General features: G+C 41.0%; 1 protein-coding gene across 6 annotated transcripts in view; it reads right to left on the bottom strand.

Moving 5' to 3' along the window:
* The window catches only part of palld (palladin, cytoskeletal associated protein), a 67,821-nt gene that overhangs the window by 24,758 nt on the left and 19,397 nt on the right, over positions 1-23,666 (bottom strand). For 4 of the 6 annotated variants that reach the window (XM_008407508.3, XM_008407512.3, XM_008407511.3 and 1 more), the window contains 9 exons: positions 17,378-17,553; positions 16,914-16,980; positions 16,309-16,426; positions 16,158-16,220; positions 12,817-12,958; positions 12,687-12,710; positions 12,162-12,281; positions 10,335-10,827; positions 8,037-8,072 (listed from right to left, as the gene is read on the bottom strand). In XM_008407508.3, coding sequence (XP_008405730.2) covers positions 8,037-8,072; positions 10,335-10,827; positions 12,162-12,281; positions 12,687-12,710; positions 12,817-12,958; positions 16,158-16,220; positions 16,309-16,426; positions 16,914-16,980; positions 17,378-17,553 — 1,239 coding nt within the window. The remainder of the gene's footprint in view (positions 1-8,036; positions 8,073-10,334; positions 10,828-12,161; positions 12,282-12,686; positions 12,711-12,816; positions 12,959-16,157; positions 16,221-16,308; positions 16,427-16,913; positions 16,981-17,377; positions 17,554-23,666) is intronic. The other 2 variants (XM_008407509.3, XM_008407510.3) reach the window with 2 other exon arrangements.

The following is a 23,666-nucleotide window of genomic DNA, read 5'->3' as shown; positions in this document are numbered from 1 at the left end:
TTGTATTCAGCCCCAGAGTCAGTATTTTATTGAATCTCATTTCCGCCATGAAAGAAAGAAAAAAAAAAAACTAACAGAAAGTCACATTTTCAACTTTCAAAGTCATAATTCTGACTGAATCTCAAATAATTTTTACTTTCAGTCATTTTTACTTGTGAGGAAAAAAATCTGTTTCATGACTTTGGATCTCATTAAAGACTGAAAGTCCAAATTATGACTTTATACCTTATAATTATAATTGAAAGTTGAATTTATGACATTTTATCTTAAAATTTTGACATTAAAAGTTCAAATTCTGACTTTATTCTTGTAATTATGACATTTATTCCAGTAAATTTGACTTTAGAATTGGAAATTGTGACTTCCTGTTGGGCGTTTTGTTTTCATGGCAGAAATGGGATTCCATAGTATTTAATGGAACTGCTTTTTGCTACAGTTATTTTAGCCCATAGATTTATGCAAAATATCTTTAACTCAGTCAGACTGGATGAAGAGTATTTGTGAATTTTGGTTTCAATATCCAGGCACAGACACATCATTTCATGTATGTTTCTATCATGTCACCTAAACCATTTTGTTGTGGCTCTGGCTGTATGTTTAAAGCTGCTGTCCTGCTACTAGTTGAAACTTGTAGCATCTTGTAAAAGATTCCAGCCCAGTGTAAAATCTTTTGCAGCTTTTATTGTGACATCCTTATGACACAATAAGAGTCATTTTGCAGCACAATCAAGTAACTATGTCACCATCAGTTGTTATAAGAATGTTGCATTCTTCAAATATGACTTAAAAGAAATTGGACGTTCAAATTGGGTCTCTGTCTCTTTAAAAACTCCTGCTCTTTCTGAAACTCCACCTTCAGGAAGTCATCACAACATGGCTCCTCTGTTAACCCTTTAACCACATTTCTACCAGAGTTTCACTGAGCAGTAGCTCGTATTATCAGCTCAGCAGATGCTGAGTTCCAACAGGTGTTTGCTAATTGCTGCTGGCTAGTTTGAAGGAGCTGAGTGGAGGAGTCTGGTGGAGGATTGCTCTGTCAGGGGGAAAGTTGGAAACTGTAGCTTTGAGGATGAACTCCATCTCAAAGGCGGAGCTATGTCCACTAAGGTGTTTTGCACAGCTGAATGGTTGCCATGGAAAATTAAAGGATTTCTCAAACATGCATGAAAGAATCAAAAGCAAAACTCCAGGTATGTCTTTGATGAGGAAACAACATTATGACATGATTTAAATTTCAAAAACGTTGGTTTTACATAATACTTTCTCTTTAATAAGCTCTGTCCCTTATGAAATAAACTCAAATTCAAGGTGCTTTATGTTGGTGGGTGTTTATCTGTGCGTTTTACACCCAGCAGTGCTTTCTACTGGGGAGGGGACTCTGAGGTAGTTTAGTTTCCATGCTGTCAGCTCCCCAAACACACACTCTGCCTCGTCTCTCGCTCCCCTCACATCCCAGCGCTCGTCCTTTCATCACTCCCTCTCCTCCGGCTCGTCTCTCTGAAGGTCAGCTCCCACAGCTCTCTTCCTTATTTGGAGAGTTTCTTCATTCCACTCAGGTCATTCTCGCCTCCCCGACCAATCCAGCGGTTTGTTGATCTGCCGTCTCAGCCAATCCCGTGTCTCCCATGTCCTTTTATAGACTGGCCCCCCTTCCCTAGCTGCCGAGGTCCATGTGAAATTATCTTCATCCCTGCTTCCCTCGAGCCTCCTGCGACTTCTTTTCACTTTTTATTCGATTTTACGGACCTCACTCCCAACAAAACGAGAGCCAGCTTCCTGTCTGCCTTTTTCCAAACACCGCTAATCAAAACCCAAGCATGTGGCCTTGTAAGGTGTTCGGCGGCTTCTAATTAGATGTACAGTGGCGACAACCCATTTGTGAGAAGCCTGCCGTCTTGGCTCTACACGCATGTTTCCTGCCTTCTACAAAACCACAAGCAACACCTCGACAGGAAAGTGACTGTTAATACTTCATTAGAGTTTGCACCTCGTAAACACAAACAAACTGCTGAGGGGAAGCTCTGAGTCACAGAGCAGATATGCGACAGATCCTGGCAACCGAAGCCTTTTGCTCAGAAAAAATAAACAAGACAAAGAATATTCAGCAGACTGAGTGAACGACCTCCGCTTCTTTAAAGAAAAAAACAAAATGTAGGAGGAAAATCTTCTGCTGAAACTCCACAGTCTGTGTTTGTGTGTGAAAATGGTGAGTTTGCTGTTCCCCAGATGGCAGCCTCTGTGGAGCTGAAGAGGTCTGGAAACTACTGCAGGAATCATTTCATCTCAGAGGTATGGCCGTTATGTCAACGGACCTGGATTGAAAGTTATGAGGTCAAGCTGCAGGCAGCAGGGGCCATGTTAAATTTGATTAGGACATTCTTGGCCTTCATCACGACTGTGTTTATGCATTGACCTCGTCTTCATTTGCTGTGTTGTGACCAAATCAATCTTTAACTTGAGCTCAAGAATGTTCTCTCTGGGTTCTAATCGTTCAGCTTCTTCCACTCTAGGAGCGCAGACAGACATTAGAGGACAATTGGATTGGAATAATGTTTTTGTAAAGTTTGTATCAGAGAGGTGAGAGACGACACGTTTAAATTGTATTATAATGCTGCCACCATCGTGTTTCACAGCAAAAACATCTAGGGACAACACAAAAACATTTCCTTCTCTCTTATTTACTTCATGGTCTGGCTTCTTCTTCATCTTTCTCGAACAAAAAATTTTTTTTAGACCCACATGTACGTTGTAATAAATCGATACTTTGGCCAGCTTAAGTTTGGCCTAGTCCAAGCAATATCCATTACATTTTCTGAACAGAAAATCTTTTCATTTGCAAAAATAAAATGCCTCTGTGTATAACTCTTTGGTTCCTTCCTTGTGCTCTCTTAAAGTGGGTCTATAGGTGATTTGCTGAGGTTGCAGTGTTTTCTTGAAATATGATTGGGAAGTTTACAGCGGCACGCAAGATGTAAATACCGAGGAGAGAGAAATAGAGTGGCTCTGGCGATGCCTGCGCTCCATTCACACAAACAAATCTGTGCCTTTTCTCTCCAAGGCTGCTCTTTAAATATCATCTCCAAACTATTTATAAATCAGGTTCAGGGGCTGCAAAACTGTATACATTCGCCTGTTTGAGTTAACTTCCTCCCCCCATGTCTGGTTTCATGTAAGCCACCCAAGTTCTGTAGATTACAATCAGTCATTACCTCAGTATCCATGCAGCCAAAGAGCAAGAAAAAAAAAAGACCTGAATGATTGCCGGAACACCAGGATAAGTGCAGCAAATGAAAAAAAAAGGCTAAATTGAGGTTCTGCTAAGTGCTAAAGAGTGCCTGTTTTTCATCATGCAGGCTAAAAGAGAACACACTGCGGTGCTGCGTCAAAAACAAACCCACAGCTACGCCGCTAGTGAGACTTCAGCGCGGACACAAAAAGCACTTTGTGGAGCGAAATCCGTGCAAGAGAATCATTTCGACTGTCAGTGTTGATTCCTGCTCTGATGAAAGAGAGATTAAGCAGAGGAATGGATAATTGTTGCCTCTGATTCTTGGGCCCACAGAGACGCCCACCCAGACGTTAGAACGTACCAACCTATAATATAATGCTCAGGCAGCGTTTTGCTGGCTGCACCTTTATCGTTTTGCTCCAGTTGTATACCTCCTAATTTGTCAAATGCTTCCTTTTATTCAGAGTGTAAAGTTTTTACATGTTCTATCATTTAACAGAGTAGTAATATTTACCGGGTTCAAATATCTGCAAGGTTTTGTCACATTAAATCCACAAACTAAAATGAATTTCATTTGGATTTCATGTGATAAGCCGACACAAACTTATCAGAACTTATCAGACCATAAAAATTGTGAGGTGTTCTCAGAGCAAAGAAAGAACACAAATCAGAACTTCAGCTCTAAGACTTATGTTTTTAAAATGTGGAAACCAAGTTACCTTCCACAATTCTGCACAACTTTGTGTTGGTACATCTTATAAAATCTCATTACAATACATTAATGCTCGTGGTGGTAACTTGACAAAATGTGAAACAGCTTTTGACTTTAGCTCAAGAATATTCTGAAAGCTCAGAAACTAGAAAATCCCAGCTGTTGCTTTTATTAGGATCTTATTGAAGCAACAAGCAGGACAACCTCAAAGTTGATCAAGTGTTAAAGCCAAGATTTTTCTTTCTATAATAAAGTTAACAGAAGAAATAATGGAACATCTTTTGCTTCACGTTGAAAACAATATCAAATAATCCTATAACTCTAGCCAAGATTATTGCAAACGATCAATATTGGTATTGTAACGGCAGCAGTACACCATCACAGCAGAATGTTAATAATAATAAAAACACTGCAGTGAAATCTTACTAACAGGAGCTGTGATCAAGGTCGGTGTCGATTCCTCATCCTGAAACACAAACATGTGCTCACATGTGAATCGGAGCGACCAGCTCCAGGTGTTATCTGCCTGTCGTAATGCGACTTTATGTTCATGAGGTGAGTGTTCAGGTGAACGCTGAGCAAAATAAAAGCAATCTGATGTCTTGCATCATGAAAACACAGCTCAGCTTATCCAACAGGGTCATAAATCTCCAGAGTGCCGTCTCCGTGGCCGCGTCTTTGCCTCACAATGCTCGAAAGCTGTTTCATTCAGTAGCAATGCTCTCCTGTTTTCCTGCCAAGCTCACACAATTAAACTGGCCTCCAACAACAAGATAACTTCTGGTTGGATGACAAAACACACAAGCTCCCAGCAGCAGGGTTAGGTTAAGAAAACATTCTTCTCCTTTGTGTGCTTAAACCCTGCAGCAGTTTCTGAGAAGAAAGCACTGTCTCTATAGAAAAGTGTTGCTTGTTCATTTTATCCTGCAATCAGCAGCCTGTGAATTTGTGAATCAATGAATGAATCAAGGTGTCATTTCGGACTAACGCACACACCTTAAAACATTATTATTGGCTATGCTTAGAAACACTGAAATGATCTGGGGGGTGGGGGAGGGGAAGGCAGTCAATGAGAAACTCCTGTCTTTCCCAACATGTGGTAAAGTCATTGGTTTCTCTCCAGACTTGTGCCTTAGCTCTTATCCAAGCAGAGAATCTGAGTCTCTCCCTGGGAAGTATGAGTTCAGCTTTCACTCCATTCCTGCGCCGATATCTGTTCTACAGCCCACCAAAAAAATAAAAATAAAAAAAGTCAGCAGGTCTGTTTTCATCCAGGTCTCCCGCAGCACGTCCCTTCCTCTCAAGCTTGCTCCATAACCCTCAACATTACTCGAGCCAAAAAAAAAAAAAGAAAAAAAAGAAAAAGAAATCGCAGGTTTTCTGTCTGTTAATACTGCGAGCTGAGAAGCCATTTTTAAGTCAATCAATGGACTGTCTTAATGAGTCAAGTTGTTCGTAAGTAAAAGCTTTACACTCAAAAAATCAATAACAACATATGTATTGTGATGAATATCAGTAAATAATATGTCTGGCACAATATTCAATAATTTCACTGAACTCTGATCCACAACCCCGCAGCATTCTGGGAGATGTAGGCAGAAGAAAGGGTTTAGCTTTTCAGACTTATCAGTATTTCAGATATTTAGATCAAAAAACTCATCAATAATTATCTCTAGTTGTTTTATGTGAAATTCTTGTATCATATTATGTTTCCAGCCATATTGTCCAGTGATGGATAGGTACATTAATAAAAAAAAGTCCAAAAAGAATAAACTTCATATTAAAATGAATGCCATCAAAAAGTATTTTCACCCCTAGTTTTCTTCTATTTGTACTTTTTTCCACTTTAATATGTTTTAGATTAAACTAACTTTAATTTCAGAGAATGAAAACTTCAATAAATACAAAACGCATTTCACAAATGATGCTGAAAAAAAGTATCCAAACCAACCTAGCTACATGTGAAAAAGCACATTTCTAATAATACCTAATTCTAAGTCCAGCCTTCAGTAATAGCTGGTACTGTCTCTTTTTTAATCACTGGGGAAACTGAATCAACATTTTGTTGTAACACTTTCTTTCATCCAATCTGGAGAGTTTCCTGGTTTCAACCACACCTACGTGTCTCAGTTGGATTTATGTCCAGGTTTTGCGTGGGCCTCTCCAGAACTTTCCTTCTTTTTTGTGCTATTCAGAGTTGGGTTTGCTGTTATGGTAAGTCAAACATGCTTAAGCTTAAGACTACTGGATACTCTCCCTTGGGATTTTTATGTTACAAAACAACAAGAAATTAAATCAATATCTGGTCTCTCCAAACATCCCTCTCGCTGTTTACCCACCAGAACAGCAGTGGCTTGTTTGTCCCCCACAGCGTGTAAGCCAAATGAACGACAGATTTAAAATCAGTGTTTTATCTTCCCTTACAGTTTCTCTGAGTGGTGTGACTGACTTTGTCCTCAGACTATTACACTGACAGCTCCATTAGCTCCATCATGCAGTTAAACTAACACAGGTACAATACAAAGTGATTATGTGAAAAAAGCAGGAATTAGCTCCCTTCATTCACTGGTGCTAGTTTTTACACAAAGAAGTGTAGAATCATACTCATTACTTCAGAATGTGCTTTTCAATTAGGGTCATTTGTTAGAGTCAAACAGCCTTTAAGGGTGGGATTACACATGCTTTTTGTTAAACCCACATTTCTGGCTTTAAAAAGCTTTTTTAATTGTTCTGATGTAATATTCTAACACTGAATGTCCTGTTTACACAGGAAGTCATTGTATTTAACAGAAAATACCTTAAAAACAGTCAGTCTAGTTAATACATTTAAAGTCTTCTACTTGCTGAACTAAATTACTCAAATAAATGAACTTTTCAATTATAGTCTAATTTATGAAATTGGTCTATAGACTGTTTTAGTGGAACAATCTTTCTAAAAATTGCTGACATTTTTGTCTCTCTGATCATAATCCTGCAACAAACAAGCAATAGCCACTGTGATGTAACACAGACAGGCCGGGGATGCCACAGAGCGCTTTTAAATCCCGGAGTAGAGTGCTAGTCTGTTAGGTTGTGTGTTGCTGTCAGACACCACATCCCCCCCCCCCCAAACCCCCCAACTTCCTCTCCCTCTCTGAAACAAATAACTCTTGCCCTTATTAACTGGAAGTGGGAAGCTGTTAAAACCGTATTGTACTGGACAGCCATCGTGTTACACATCACTACCCAGGGATGGTGGTCTGCATGTAGGATCATCACTCTTCACCAACATTAAGCCAAGCTGATTTGTTGTACTTGTGCTCTTTCCCACCTTCTTACACACAAAATACATGTTGTAAAAATAAGGATACATGCCCTTAGGATGAGTGTGGCTAACTCAGATAAAAACATCCTGTTTATAGTGAGCGTTCCCTAGCAGCTGACTGAGAAGAAGCCTGCAGACGACGTGCCGCACAACAAGCAGGATCTGATAGAACTGAAAAGCTTCAAATTGGTTACAGTCGGCCACTGTTCATAAGCGCAGCGTTGCAGAAACATGACCTTTGGTTAATGGCGGCGCTGCTGTTTTCATTAAGCAAGGAAACAATGTAATGAGGCAGAAGATGGGGGGGCTACGCTAATTTCTTCGACGTCGGAGGCTGATTGTTTCAGCGCCTCGTGCGTTTTGTTATGGAAAAATAACACAAGTGTTTAAGCCAATAAGGGGGGAAAAAAACCTGAACATCCTGGCCTTATTATCTGTAAAAAAATAAACAGATAAGACTTTTCGTTGTGCAGGGTTTGTCACGCAACTAAGTCAGATGTTGTGCCTTGTCCAAAGTATGCAGTCATAATATAACTCCGGTGAATTATTAATCCTATGTTTAATGGGGCGGCTGTAAACGTAGCTCTACGCACGAGGTCATTTTCTTAATCTCTAACTTTCTCATATGTAACCTCCTGAATTCACACAAAAGGTTCCTAAAAATGTCCATTTCGGAGCTAAATAAAAAGAATTATCAAAAGTTGATAATTCCATTGTGCTTTTGCTAACGTATTCTCCATAACCACAGATAAATGCTGCGTACAGCATCACAGACACAACAAAATAATTACCTGCCGTTTTCAGTCTTCTCCTCAATATTGTCAGCTCTGGAAGCACAGAGTTATCAAGTCACAACGTTTTCAGTACATGTATGCACCCATAAGCAGCAATCTGGAGCGCATGCAGGGACAAACGGGCCGAACTGCGAGAGCCGAGATTTATAGCAAAGTGATCATCAGCAGCAGCTGGGCAGAGGTTCAAATGTCTGATTTAGGTAGAAAATTTATGTTTTTTGTTAAAACTCAACATAAAAGGTTAAAGTTCCTCCTGCAACCATGGCTAAAAGGGATCAAGCTACATGTTTCAGCTTTTAAAAAAGTGGTAGACAAAATTTAAAGGGATAGTTCAGATTTTTTTTTTAAAGCACTTTTTGGTGAAATTATTAGCAATAACAGTTTTTAAAATTGTACTAAAAAATGTTAAATTGCAGTGAGTTGTAGAAATTTAAATAAAACCCTGGAATATGCTAATAGCTAATCATACGAGTTCAGTAAACGAGAATTTACTTTGTTTCCCAACAGGCTGTCATCTGCGTATCAAGGTCACAGGTATTGCTGTGCTTTTCCAGGTGTCATCATTAATCTCAAGAAATTTCACTGGACTCATGATCAAATGATCATGAGTCCATGATCATTTGATCATGGACCACGTTATTTTGTCTCCCTCAAAATAACGTCACAGAGTTTCAACAGAGTTGTTCCAGACTTAATAAAGTCGATTGCGCTCTCACTTGGTGTCGCTTCCCTTTCTCTCTCTTAGTCGCCCCATCATTTAGTCATGGCACCTTTTTGCACTGACTCAGCAGTAGAGCACACAGTCATGATGTCTTCAAGCGTGGAAGAGTTTAGGATATGTTTGTTTGTGATATGTCATTGTTACTAAGGAATCATTTTTTCAAGCCTTAGTTTTTAACATTTTCAGGAAAGAATATTCTAGAAAGGACTATCACTGTCTGGAAGCAGAGAGTTAATCCAGGTTGCAAGTATCCATTCAGTACGTTAAAAGTTATGCAAGCTGAGAAAAATTATTACTTTTATATGCATTCAGTCTTCTATAAACTCCTGGCAAAATGAAATCTGTTGTGGAACCATTATTGATGGTAACTTCATAGAGCTGAACTTTAAAAACATCTGAACTATTCCTTTAACGTCATTAGGTTTGATCTTCCATCTTTTATGGAACAGAACAATATTTATCACTTACTCAGAATATCACACAATGTACTGAAGAGAAAACCAACAGTGTCTCACTTGCCAACAAATCAAAAGAAAAATCCTGTAATGTCTGGAAAACAAACAGAGTAGCTACTTTAATGAATAACTTCAAACCAGTAACGGAACCAATCTGCAAATATTCAAGCATGTATCAGCGAGGCATCCGGAAAGCCCGAGGGATTAAAAGGCCAACCACATAATGGTTTATTCTGAATGTGGGGTTCGGTTGCACATCAAATCTCTCTTCCTCACGTCTTTCCTTTTCTCCTTATTGTCCTCAGTTTTTCACTTTATTCTTTCAATAAAAAAAGGAAAGGTGTGGTAGGATGGTTAAGACGAGGCCTGATTACTACAGAAAGAAAACCATTTGCTGCTCAGCTCTTCTAAAATGACAGCGACACTCTACCTCGGGAATCAAAAACACAATAGCCGTACCGTGGGACGGGCATGCACAGCGAGGTCACAAGGATACAATGGGAGCCATCCAGAAAAAGCACAGAGATCTGTTACAGACACAAGCTGCGTTTCCACTGACCTTAAATTTGCACAAATTGGAATTACGAAAACAAATTTGTTTAATGGAAACAAAGACATTTTGGGGAAAAAAAATAGATACAAAGTTCTTGGTAGCTTATTGGCCATATTGAAGTTAGTGCATTTTGTAAAACTGCAATGGAAACACTTTTGTCTCATCACACAAGTCATGTGATCAACAGCCGGATGTTACCACCGGTGGAAAAGACAAAGAAGACAACAGGAAGTGGGAGGAGGATGGCGGCGCCATGTTTTTTTAATGACCTGTCATGTGAACAAACTTATGTGATTTTAATTGCTTTTCTTTTTTAATGGAAACACAGCAATTGTGAAATTGTTCTTTTTTTTCACCGTTAGAATATCGACAAACTTTTGTGCAGATTTGTAATGGAAACGCAGCTACGGACACTAACATAAAGATAATGCTTTTCTTCTCCAAAAGGTCTGGGATTGTCCCGTTTACCCTTTTCACAAAGCAGAGAGACACCATCATTTCCCCCTCAGACCTGCTAATCAACCTTTCTCTGGGAGGCAGTCATACGAGGAATGACAAGTACTCACAGTTTTGGTTTTGGCTTGGTAGGGATTGGGGGACCATCTTTCCCGGGGGATGGAGACAGCTTGCCCTGGCTCGGAGGAGAATCTGGTACGATGTGGGCTTGACTGGAGGGCGTGACCTGGATGTCTGCTGCCGCTGGTTCTGACAGCAGCAGAGGAGGAGGTGGCGGGGGGAGCGGGGTGTCTTTAGGTAAGCTTGGAGGTGACGATGGGTGTTGGCCGTTCTGTAGAGGTTCCAGCCCTCTCTCCTTCTCCCCGTCTTCCACCTCCGAGTTAATTTGCACCAGAGGTGGAACGGATGCACCGGGCCACATCTCCAGCTCTTTGATACAGAACGCGTCTAAACCGGGCTGAGGCAGCGCCTTAGGCGGCAACTCCAGGAGGCTGATCTCGGTGGGTGGTGGCGAAGGAGGAGGAGGTGGAGGAGGGAAGGAGGCCGCATCCTCAAATCCTGAGCTATCGCCAGACATGCCGTTACTTGATGAGTCCTCAGCTGCTGGGGGAAGCAAACAGTGGAAAGTGTTTTTATTTATTTATTTTTCTAACTTGATATTTAGTTCTCTCTGGACCAGCACATACCATTACTGAGTGGAAATTGAACACAAACACAGTGAATCACAGCTGGTCTGATATGGGGCGACAGCTGGGTCCAGTCAGGCTGATGCAATTTCTGTTTATTCAGCCTTTCCTTTACGCTGTGTGGTGAATCCTGCACTGTACTAACAGCTCTGTCTGTGATAATATACACAGAAATAGTTGTGTCTAGTTTAACTCTCTTTTTCTATACAGACTTAACATAATTAAGTAACATCTGAGGAGACGGTCACAGAGATAATATGAGTAAACCCAACCCGCTCCATCTTCAGGAAACAACTACTGAGGTTAGCTGGATTTTAGCATTATGGCCATGGAAAAGTTCCTAAAAATGACTCAAATAACTGAATTTTATTTTAGATGTTCAACCTTCAGTTAAAACCTTAAATTAAGAAATTTAATACAATTAATTTCTCTCACTTAAAAATTTAAGAAGGAATCCCCAGACACAGTTTGTGAGTACCGTTTATATTGAACTTAATTTTTTATTTTTTTTGGGCCCGACAACCTAAAGAAAGTATATTTGTGGTAATATTAAATTACTGCTCTTTCTGGGGTTGGACACATTCTGGAAACTGAACGATACAGCTCTAGAAATCATAAATTTATTTTTCTCTTTGAGGAGATGAAGTGGTTTTTGTTCTACAGATTCCTGATAATAATCTGAATTATGTTATTCAGGTGTGTTGAAAATATATTTAAAAGCTGCAAGTCAATGAAGGACTGTAGCTTGCATAACCTTTGTGTGGAAAATCGTCCATTTATGTTCTTTAAGTTGTTTTTGAACCGGAAGAAAGATGGCATGTGTGTTAGATAAATCATAACTAGCATTTAGCTTAGCTTGCTAGCCAGAAGAGCTCCTGTGGGATTACATTAACGCTGTGTGTTTTACTGTCTATTTCAGTAGCTTTAAGACTTTTGATGTAGCCTACTTGGTTAAGCTGTTCTTTAAAAAAAAAAAAAAAAAACACCTAAATTAACCTATTATCTATTGAAATCTGTTATGGAAGCTTGAAAATTTTTTATTTTAATGACTTTACAGCACCTTAAACCAGAAAATGGGACTGAAGTTAAAGGAAAGAAGTCTACTTTTTTAAGTTTTTTTTTTTTTGCTCCATTTAATTTCTCTGTTCTGGTGTGGTTTAGAATCAATCATAAAATTAGACACCCCATCTCATGTTACGGTTTTCGTCCTTGTGAAGTTTGACCATTTCTTTGATTGTGCGCTGGACGCACCTGGATTCACGGTCAGCTGGGCCGTGCTGCTGACAGAGCCAAAAGCGTTAGACGCCTTGCAGAAGAACAGACCTCCATCCTCCGGAAAAGCCTCGGCGATCACCAAGGTGCAGATCTCCTCTGAAATAAATCACCGCCACCATAAATACGCTTGTTTCTAATGAGGTCAGAAAAATACGACAAGACGACGACCAAGTGACACATAGAAATGACAAGGACGACAGTTATCTCAGGTAGACTGATGAGTCAGACGAACAGAGAGCGCAGAAGACAAGCTAGCAGACAGACACACAGGTGTTTGGGGATGTCTCTCTGACTCACCGACCTCGTTAAACAAGAAGTCACACAAGTGGGAAATATGTGATTTAACGTTATTAATAGCTGGGACTCCCTTTTGACTGTAACGATACAATGTCGTCATGATGAAATCAAGATTAAGCCCCCAGACAAAGCTGCCAGTCCATTATTTATTTAACCTGGATGTGTTAAACATGAATGTAGCTGCAAGGGCCTGAGGCATCGTACCTGACTCAGCTGCAGACCGAGGCTCTGATGTGTTCAGTCAGCGCAGGAGAGGAGGGGGGAAAAAGAACAAACTATCAGTCAGCACACGTCTGAAAGTTACTGAGCTTCGTCGAGCTTGGGAACGTCTCACTTTTTTGTAGAATCCTGAAATCGGGCGAGTCCAGAATCTCATTCCCCTGCCGGTACCACTGGACCTGGAGGGGAGGGCTTCCACGGACCCTGCACTCCAGAACCACCACCTGGCCCTCTGACGCCTGGACGTCCTGCAGGAGCTGCAGGGGAGGAGGTCACAGTCAAAGATTGGAAAGGGAGAGGCAGTAAGAGAAAGATGCCGATGAGTGAAGGATGAAGAGCATATCTCCTCTCATTAAGATGCATCTGTTTCAGAGGAGAAACATGACAAAGAGGGAGGATGAGGGCTATAAAACTCATAAAAATTTGAAATTGAGGCCACTCAAAACCAAAAAAAACCCACCCACTGTTATATAACTCCCCTCCTGTTGGACATTACCGTCCATCTAGAGGTTTTTGAGAACCATCCACGTTTTTCTCATCATGTCCTTTGCTTGATCGAAAAGGAATATTCTCACCACACATTTTCCACAATGACAAAGCAAAAGCAGGTGATTGGAAGGTTTTGTTAATCCATTGCATAAATATAGAAATTCAGATGCTTTTGTTAGGCCTTGATTAAACCCATATGTCTTTTTGGGGAAGGAACCTGTATGCTTGATGTGAATTTTGTAATCTTTTGTTTCCCCGTTCGTTCAGACGTGAACGGTCAAGATTAAGCAGATTAGAGAAGTCTTTTTAAGTCTCTCCAGAGATGCTCCGTGGTTCAGCAACTTTCTTTTAAAAGCTTTCGAAAGTTTTCAGCGGACTAAACGTTTGCTTGACACGCAAGGCGAACAATGTATATTTGGGAGTCTGTCGTTGTTTGCAGAGAATAAGGTGTAGAGGAAAGTCTAAACATAATCTGAGTTTTAAGTGTGAAGGAAATCATTAATAGCTACGGACAACCGTTTGTTTCTAGTAAGAAACTCCTAACAACGCACGTCTCGCCGTTTTCCCAAAGCTGCTGCAAGGTTCACATCATGCTCAGATTACCATCTGTTCTTCAAGAATCAGGAAATTCTCTTGGATTCAGTTTAGACTTTGGCGATATGATCATCTCCACATCAAAGTGAGGCTTTAAATAACTTCTCGAACATGTTTTTGAATCAAGCCAAATTGATTCAAGGTCCATTTTTAGCCATGGCAGTTTTCTAGAGGATTCAAGCCATTGTCTTGTTGAAATATAAACTGCCCAGGATCCAGGAAAACTCTGAAGAATAATGATTGCCGTCGTGATTTCCTTTGATTTATAGGGATCCGATTTTTCTTTTTTAAAAAAGCTATTTTTTTAGAAACAGATGTTACAAAGTGCTTTTCTGATTATACGGAAAATAAAATCAGAAGCTAGCAAACAGAACAGTCAATAAATTTGAATGAGATCATTTCACACAACAAAGGGGGTCATAAAAATTGGCTATAGGAAAAGTTTGAAAACAGGAAACTCCAACATTGTAAAGCTGGATCCTGATGGGCTTTGTAACGTATTCAGGCCTCTTGGACGTTTTAACATTTTATCACATCACGTGTATTTTTAATGTATTTTATTAAGATCTTACTGACCAACAGAGACCAATGCCTAGCTTTGACGTTCAAAGAAAATGATACATGTTTTACTAAAAAATATGTAAACTGTGTTGTACATTTATATTATACGTTTGCAGATCTAGAGACTGAAACTTATTAGATGGAGAACATCTGTAAACATCAGTTTTCAACTTTTCCCAATTGAAATATGGTCAGGACTTTGACTGGGTCATTTAATCATATGAATATAAATCTGGCAGTATGTTTTGGTTCATTGAACAAAACATACAACCTCAATCCAGTATTAATTTTCTGCAGCTTCTAAGTTTTTTTTTTTTCTAGGCTAGTCAATTAATTCTGACACAGTTCCTCGTCTTCATTAAAAAAAAAATGCATGCCACACTTTTCAAATTTTTTCTTTTTTTTTGTAGGTTGACATGTGTCATCTTCCACCCACTTCACATTTGTGTGCTACATTACCTTGCCTCGGTCTGTTGCATAAAATCTTCATAAAATGTAGAGTTTGTGATAAAATGAAGAAACAAATCAAGTGTTCCTACACGAGTACTCTCAATCTCGCCGCCTATAAAGTCAGATGAATACATAAACTGCGACATGAAACCCCCAGCCTCTGTGAGCTCACATGAACCTGGGAACTTCTCATTCTGCGCTTTCGGCACGGACACGTTTAAGAGAAGGTTCACAGGAAAAATATTCCTCATGGGTCAGTGGGGACGGGTGCTGACCAACGGGGGAATGTCGTGATTAAAGTCTGGCAGCGGTTTGAAAGGAGTTCAATGTGGGGGTGAAGGAACAACAAATGTCCTTTACTAATGAAGTGGGAAATGATTTAGGGCCTGACAGGCTGAATGAAAGTGAAGGGGACCTGACCCTTGTGGGCTTGGCAGGACTGTTTGAAGCTTTGCCTCAGCCCGTCTCAGTTCAGCTATCATAAGACAAGCAGCCTGAGGGGGGAGGAGGAGGAGGAGGAGAGGAGACAGCGGAGAGCTGGAGAGTCTGAACCAGAAAAGCCTCTGTTTTATTGGACCCCCACTGGTGGAAGCCACAGCAGTTATTATGGGATGTCTGAGGACATTTATGGATGCATCTGTGGATGGATTGCCTGGATGACGTGCCATGTATAAGCACGGAGGAGTCCTTTCATGGTTAAGGTTATACTGCAGTTTAATTTAAAGGGGCAGTACTATGTATTTTCCATCCACATAGTGCCACAGATACGTAACTAAATTACCTTCAGTTTTGTAAAAATGCTATACAAATCAAATATGAATCAAAAGAAATTTCAATTTGTAACTTAGCGATTTCAAATTGGGCCTCTGTCTCTTTAAAACTCCTGCTCTTTCTAAAACTCCACCTTCAGGACACAACATGGCTCCTCTATTGAACTTTACCGTTGTTTTTACCAACATTGCACTGAGAAGTAGCTCATAATGACTTCTGCAGGTGTGCAGTTCCAACAGGTGTTTGCTAATTGCTGCTGGCTAGTCTGAAGGAGCTGGGGAATTTTTGCACAGCTGAATGAGAGATTAAAGGATTTCTCAAACATCCATGAATGAATTAAGGCAATACTCCAAGTGTGTTTTTGATGAGGGAATAACATTATAAATCAATCTTAAAAGAGAAATCTCATTGATTAAGGGCAGAGGAATACAAATGCATGCCACACTTCATTGGTTTTTATTTTCAAAAAAATGTTTCCTGTTCTTCCCACTTTATAAGTAATTACTTTGTGTTGGCCTATTTATCGCACAAAATCCTTATAAAACACAGTAAAGTTTGGGGTTGGAGCACTTTCCATTGATTCAAGCGTACCTTTGTGAACAGTGGAGGGCCTGACGCCTCACCACCGTGCAGTGCAGACACGGGACTCTGCATCTACAAGACAACACATATGAGAGAGAGGAAGATATCTATATTTTTTATATCTTTGAAGGTTTACGATAGCGGTTGCTTTGGGACCTACCCGCTGTGGGGGCTGAGACATGGACTGGAGCAGGGCTGAACGTTGAGGAAGCACCTCTGGGGTTTTGGGCGATGATGAGCGTATTGTTAAGGACATCGAAGTCGTCTTTTTCTGCGCTCTGTGAGACGGAGAAGGAAGGCACACTTGAAGGGAATGTAAACAAAATTTAGCCAAGAATCCCTGAAAGGCAGGGGAATAATCAAAAACGTTTGGAGTAAAGCGGTTCTGCTCTGCTGGCCTGGAAAAAATACATTCTTGTCAAGATGCTTTATTCTGGTTTTTAAAAAAGGGTCGAAGCAGCTTGAGCTTCAAAAAATGGAAGAAACATTCATGTAGGCAGTGAAGTGCAGATGAGAGGTTGAAGTCTGGAGGTAAGCAGAGGCAGGCATGACACGGTGATTCTTTTTCATATTAACCCCGTTGGACCTTTTATTAGAGGAATGCGTCCCACGTTCTGGGTCAGGCTTAAGGCTCTTTAAAAGCCTGGATAAGGAGAAGCAGACAGCAGACTACTGGCTGCTGTGGGGCTCAGTTGACCCTTCCTGGGGTTCGGCGTTCACCGTGGGGTCGTGAGGTCACAAGAGGCGGTGCAGAAACACACGTACTGCGGCATGGCTTCTGATCTTGACTTTGACGCAGTTCCTTCTCCCTCTGAGTCCGATGATGAAGCCCCTGTGAGTGGAAGAAAACAAAAGCAGAGGCTGGTTTTGTGACTTTATATAGAACCTTTAAGTAACTTGCAGAAGATCTTCTCTGCTGTTATTGAAAGCCACAAAGACACAAGCAATTTACTGTGTATTCCATGTATAATTCCATGTATAATTTGTCAAACCGGTCTTATTTCATTGTCTTTCTTTAGTGCATTCATTCTGATGCACAAACTCTGAAAAGTAAAAAAGGTTAAAAAAAAAAAAAGAAAAGAAAAAACTCCTGCTCATTATAGGCAATCCATTGACATTTAGGATTATGTTACAGAGCAGTTCAATAATAATTATGTCAGGTTCATGTGTGAAAGCTTCCACCAGCAGCTGAGAATATTTACAGGAGAGCAGCAGCCTGAATGCCTGACCTTCAATGTAAACCTCGGCGGAGGTGTTGTCTGCTCCCAGGCTGTTGGACGCCACGCAGGTGTAACGTCCCGTGTCGTCCTCGAAGGCTTCGGCGATCACCAGCGTGTGAAGGTCACCTTCCCTCCAGATTTGAATGTCAGGGGAGTTCTGAAGCTCACGGCCTTCGCAGAACCACCTGTAGGGAGGGGAATATCTGGATCACATCAACCAGCAACATTTTGGTATTCATGATTGACTTATTTTGTTTGTTACAAAAGAAAAACTGCAGTGGTGGTAAGGATGTTCTGCTTTCAGCTTAAATCTTTTCAAAAGTGCAAATTGTTTCTTAAAGCTGCAGTATGTAACTTTTATAAAGAAATATGTTTTTTACATATTTGTTAAAATATTCTGTCGTGACAATATAATAAGAGACAGATGATCAGTAATCTGTGAGCTCCTCCACCTCCTTCCTGAGACGCTATTGAAGAAAAGCAGAGCCAATCGGAGCCAGGAGGCGGGTCTTCGCACCATCAACCTTGTGACTGCGCTCCTAAATGTCTCACATATTATTTGTCTCATTTTATACTGTCACAGCATAGCGACAGTTTCAACAAATATGTAAAACATACAGTTTTAAATAAAAGTTATATACTGCACCTGTAAACAATTCAACCAAACTGATTCCTACTTTTCTACTCCAAATGTGATGGATGTCTCCTAATCACCTTCACGTGAATACCTACTCAGTCACACACACGCGCACACACACACACACGCACCTGATGGGCATGTCTGAGTTTACATATCTTCCGAAACATCAACCCACACCCCCGAGGCGCTGACAGCCGCTCTGTTACGGGAAGCAGGAACAGCCTCTGCCCTCTTCCCAAACGGAGGGCTGTGGGCCCTGAACAGCTCTCCCGGGAGAGCCGTGGAGCAGACTTCGCTTCATCTTGGACTAGAGGTGGATAATGGAGAGCCTCCAACTCCAGCAGCTTTGCCTGTTTCATCTCTCTTCATAGGGTCAGGATTAAAGCAGGCCTCAAAGTCAGCACCACCACATCAAGCCCAAGATCAAACCGTGATGATCCACTCAACTATTTCCTTGTATACATTAGTTCTCCGAGACCACATTCGGAGACTTTGATCCATAGCAACGTCTTAATCTATTTAAAAGTGTTTTCCACACATTCAAAGCACAGACTCTCCACTGACACACCACTAAGACCGTTAACGCGCCGCTAAATGATAAACGGTGTAAATTCTCTTTCACCTCTTGGCCTGCGAATCGTCAGAGGGAGGCGCAGGAATTCCCAAAACGCCAGAAGAACAGCTGTTTCGCACACCCAGAGCCATGACCTGAAGGCATTCCTGCTGTCTCAGAGAGCTGCATGACAATTCCTAACGACCCGCCGCACGGCCGTAATTTCACTTTTCACACCCCGATGTGTCAGTAGGACGGCCCGCTGACTCGTCTTCCAGAAAGCAATCAATCAGTTTGCGCGTCCAGACAATAGTTCATACTTGGTGAATTTACGACTGAGCTGATTGATGTGAGCAGAAACTGTGATGTGGAAAAGTGAATGAAAGAGCATGAGTCAGGAAAAGTGAGACATAAAAAATTATGATTGGTGAAATACCGCAGACAAAGTGACAGGAGTACAAAAATATACACAACTACTGAACTTTTTCACATCACTAACAAAAACTTATTATTATTTAATACAATACTCAAAGTAGTTTATAAATGCACATTTTTAATATTTTTACAAATAAATATCCAAATCTTATCCAAAAACTCCCCCTGCTCTGTAGTTAGCTCATTTGCAAAACAAATTTCTGCCTGTTCTTTATTTGCAAAATAGCTCAAATTAAGTCAGACTCGATGAAGAGCATCTTTAAACGGATTTTTTCAAGTCTTACTATAGATTGTCGATTGGCTTCCGGTCTTTGCTTTGACTATTTGCAAGATTCGGGTGCAGTGATCCACTCAAACTTGAACTTTCAGAAACACAGCGACATTTACAAAGTCGACCTCCTATCACCTGAAGAACATTTCAAGGATTACTAGCAAGATCTACAGAAACTCGTATATGCTGTTAAAAAAAATTCAATCCTTCAGCTGCAGCTGATCCAAAAGCTGCTGCTTGTGTTTTCTCTAAAACCAGGAAGATAGAGCACATCACCCAGTTCTTAAGTCCTTACTCCTGCTCCCTATAGCCTAGAGAACCGACTTTTAAATATTGTTGTTAGTTTATAAAGTACTAAACAGCTGAGCACCAAAATACATAAAAGATCTGTTGCTATGGTATCGACCTTCCAGTCGCCTCAGATCTCCTGGTTCTGCTCCCCAGAATCAAACATGGAGAAGCAACATTTAGCCTCTCTGCACCAGAAAACTGCAGAACAGCTGAAACACTGAGTTCCTTTAAACCCAGAATAAAAACCCACCTTTTTGGAGTTGCTTTTGAAGCAAAACAAATGGAATATTGATGAATATTTTCATGTGTATTGATGATATTGATTATGGCATTTGACAAAATATAATGTTTATTGCTTGTTTAATAATTGATTATTACTGTGTTATGTTTTTATTATGTATATCACTTTGAACTGCCTTGTTGGTGAAGTGTGCTGTTCAAATAAACGTGATTTGACTGGGCCATCCTAACAGGAAGATTTGATCTAAACCACTCCGTTGTCGCTCTTGCTCTCTGTTTAGGGTCATTTTTCAGCTTCAAGGTGAAATTCCACCTCAGCTTTAAAGCCTCTGCAACGTCTAACAGATTTTGTTTTTTGTTTGTTTAGCTTCATCCATCTTCTCATCAACTCTGACCAGCTTTCTGGCTTCCTGCTAAAGGAAAATACGATGCTGCCACCACCATATTCCACATTACTTGTGTGTTCGGGGTGATGTGCAAAATTAGTTTTCTTTCACACTTAAGGTTTTGTTTGTGGTCACTTTGCTTTTCTCCAACCAGAGCACGGCGAAAGTGACTTTACTTTAAAGGTTACGTATATTAAGTGAACTGTTTAGTGCACAGGTAGCTACTATCATGTGTCATTTATCATATTATGATGTCTCGTGAGTCGGAGAGCACAAAGTGATATGAAAACAATGTGTAACACGACACTATAAGATGACTCACTTCAAATTCTGCTTCCTAATTAAGACCAGAACATGGCTAACAGTGAAATAGAGTTTTTTTCCCTTACCAAACAATATCCCTGTGTGGGTTTTTAAATCCATTTTCCAGGATTATAACCAGCTGGGGAAAAGTGAAAACAACGTGCTTGCGTGACTCTTGTGTCTGCTGGGGCTTAACTCCTGAAAGCCAGGTTGTTTAGGTTAATTAAACATTTCTACAGTCTGCGAGTAATATTAAGAAATTGTCAACTGCGGTCTTAGCAACAAATGCAAAGGGTGCGAAGTAGCTTATTTAATATAAATCCTTTAAAATTGTGTTTTAAGTTGCACTAAAAACAAGCAGGGTTCGATGCGTCATTCACACCCGTAAGTAAAGTCTGATGGAGTTACTGGGGATCAGAGGGCATTACAGGCAGAGGGAGGCGGTTGCTCAGACCGGTGTGATTCTTTGCTCTGAATCAACCCAGACATAAAGCCTGACAGACAGCGCCTCACAAAAGTTTCAAATCCTGTCAACTTCTTCACCTTAAACCAGCAAAATTCATTTTACACTGTGAAGTGTATCATATTAAGTATATATAATGCTACGGGGTTACTTTTTATTTACAGGGACATCGAGGCTGGTCAGAGGTGATGGGAAAATAGGAAGAAAACCAGGTTAGAGGCAGCAAATGATTTGACAATAAGAGAGCGAGACTGACTACACAGAAGCACAACGACCTTAAAGATACAACCTGACCGGCAAGGCAAGGATTTAGATTAAAGTAATCTCGTGTGTTAACAAAATCCAGGCCCAAACAGGAAAACCTAAGAGCAGGGTTTAGCTAAGTTTGAAAATTGCCGTTCACACACTCTTTCTCTAATCTAGCTGAGTTTAAGCCGTTTTGCAAATAAGACCGGGCAAGAATTTCAGTCTCTGAAAGTGCAAAGCGTGTGGAGACACAATCAAAATGACTTCAAGCTTACAGCCAAACACTTTCGACTCTGTGCTGATTTGGGCGGGGTGAACCCAAATACACGTCTGCAACTGTAATGTACATTAGAGGAGTGAATGGAAACATACAACTATTGTTGCTCTCAAAGCAACAAGGGCTCTCGTCAGCTGACAATGAAACGGGACACACAAACTACTTTCAACAAAAATAGTAAAAACCCTCATTAATAAACCTTAATTATGTGCAATTATGCATAATTACTGTATAAACTCATTTAAAGCCATTTGGTAATGTTTATTTAATCCCCTCTCTGTTTCTCTGGAATGTGCTGAACGTAACAGGCCTACACAGCATGCTGCGTTTTCTCCAGCGAGGGAACCGAGACTTTCTCCAGTCAGACACGGAGCAGGAGGCACGAGAAGGAATCTGACCATCGGCAGACTCCTTTTCAGCAGGGTGTGGTCAAGACAATGCCCTGAGAAAACGCGCTGAAGGTAGACATTTCTTGGCAGAGTGTGGCTTCGCCACCCACTTCCCCTCAACACAATGCCGTTACAAAACCCAACTATTCAGAGCATGCATACGAATGAGCTCAAAGTCTTTATGAGTAACACCTCAACTCTCCATTCATCCCACCGAAAGGTGGCCAAGGTGATTACACATCCCACCCTCAGCATCAAACAGCCTCCCACTGTGCTCTCTGAACAATAACCTCATGTTGGAAAGCAGCTTACACAACTTAGCTAAGTGTGGATGAAGCCTGAGATAGAACTGCGAGCTGCTCTCTAAATGAAGAGGGTCTCACAGGCCAAACCGAGCCCCGCTGCCCCGGCCTCGACGGCCGCTCTCTCCTCGTCTGACCCTGTTGTTATTTGCTGCCGCTGATGGAAAATTTTATGAAGCAAAGCTCAGTTTCACCACAAAGCCAAGAGGGAGGAGGCCAGAACAGAGGAGAGGGGGAAAGGGAAGTAGAAGAAGGAGTGTTCAGTCATTATGACGACCATGTCATTGACAAGGGAGTGACCAACTTCAACACAACACCCCCCCACCACCGCCCCCCCCACACAAACACAGGAGGTCATCTTCTTGGGACAAATCTGTCCTGCGTTCTCAGTTGGGAGAGTTTAATGTCTGCAGACCACAGAACCGGACCGAGGCCGAAACGGACAACAAGAGCAGCATCAAGGCTGGCTTTACCCATAATTACAAACTACAGAGGGAGATCAAGGGAGACTGGCCAAACCTTACAGCAGGCTGGGCTGGTTTTACTATCGCCTAATTCAAGCAAACAGGGAAGGGTTACTGGGTTCCTTCCCTCCCATAGATGCAGACTGAGTTTATACAAACAAATGCAGCCTTAAAGCCTCCAAAATCAAAAACAGTCTCCATTATATATACACAGTGATGATTTCTCCATGTCCAATGCGACGGTATACGCCTTCCTTAAAGCAGGGTATGGGAGGATTACACTTGCATCATAGTCAATGAGGTAGCTATCCTGATTTATTCAGTCTGACTGTAAGTCAATAAATATTTACAAGAAGTCTGAGCACCACTTCTTGTGATCGCTTGGGTTTTTTTAAGGAATTTTTAAAGACACTTTTTAAATCACAGGTGCAAGTTCAAATCCCGGCCAATGGTTTCTGTCCATGGAGATAGCCTATTCTCTCAGCCAGGTACTCTGGCTACCTCCCCTGGTCCAAAACCATGAGGTTAGGTCACTCCAAGTTGCCCGTAGTTGTTTGCCCTGTGTTGCCCTGGAGAGCTGCCCAGGTTGTTCTGTCCCATTCACTCACTGATGAGATGCTTGTTTAACTCATGTTTATGACGTCTTCTTCCCATATGGCCTGCAAAAGGTAGAACTCCAGAGATTTCTGTCCTGGTTTCATTCTGGTTCCACATGTAGACAATCTTTGTGACGTCTGCCTCTTGTTTTGTGGATGTTTTCCGCTTCCCTTTGAGGTTCCACCTCAGAGCCTGTTTGGTGATCTTTTCTTCCGGATAACCTGTTTGATTAGCACTATCATAATCTGCAGTCTTCAAGCAAATGTTAGTCTGTGGATTATAGTCCAGTTGGCTACTAGTATAGTTTAAACCCAGAGAAAAGAATGTGCACATTTTTAACAAAAAAAAAATGAAAAGAATATTTTGTTTCTCAGTTATGGAGTAATCATGACATACAAAGCCCAGCTCACCTCATTCATTTGAATGCTGTCATCTGGACTG

Source organism: Poecilia reticulata, chromosome 4 (genome assembly GCF_904066995.2).
Source record: "Poecilia reticulata chromosome 4, P_reticulata-male-v2, whole genome shotgun sequence".
Lineage (NCBI taxonomy): Eukaryota > Metazoa > Chordata > Actinopteri > Cyprinodontiformes > Poeciliidae > Poecilia > Poecilia reticulata.
The sequence above is the reverse complement of the archived record's forward strand: the minus strand, read 5'-3'. Positions and strand labels throughout refer to the sequence as shown.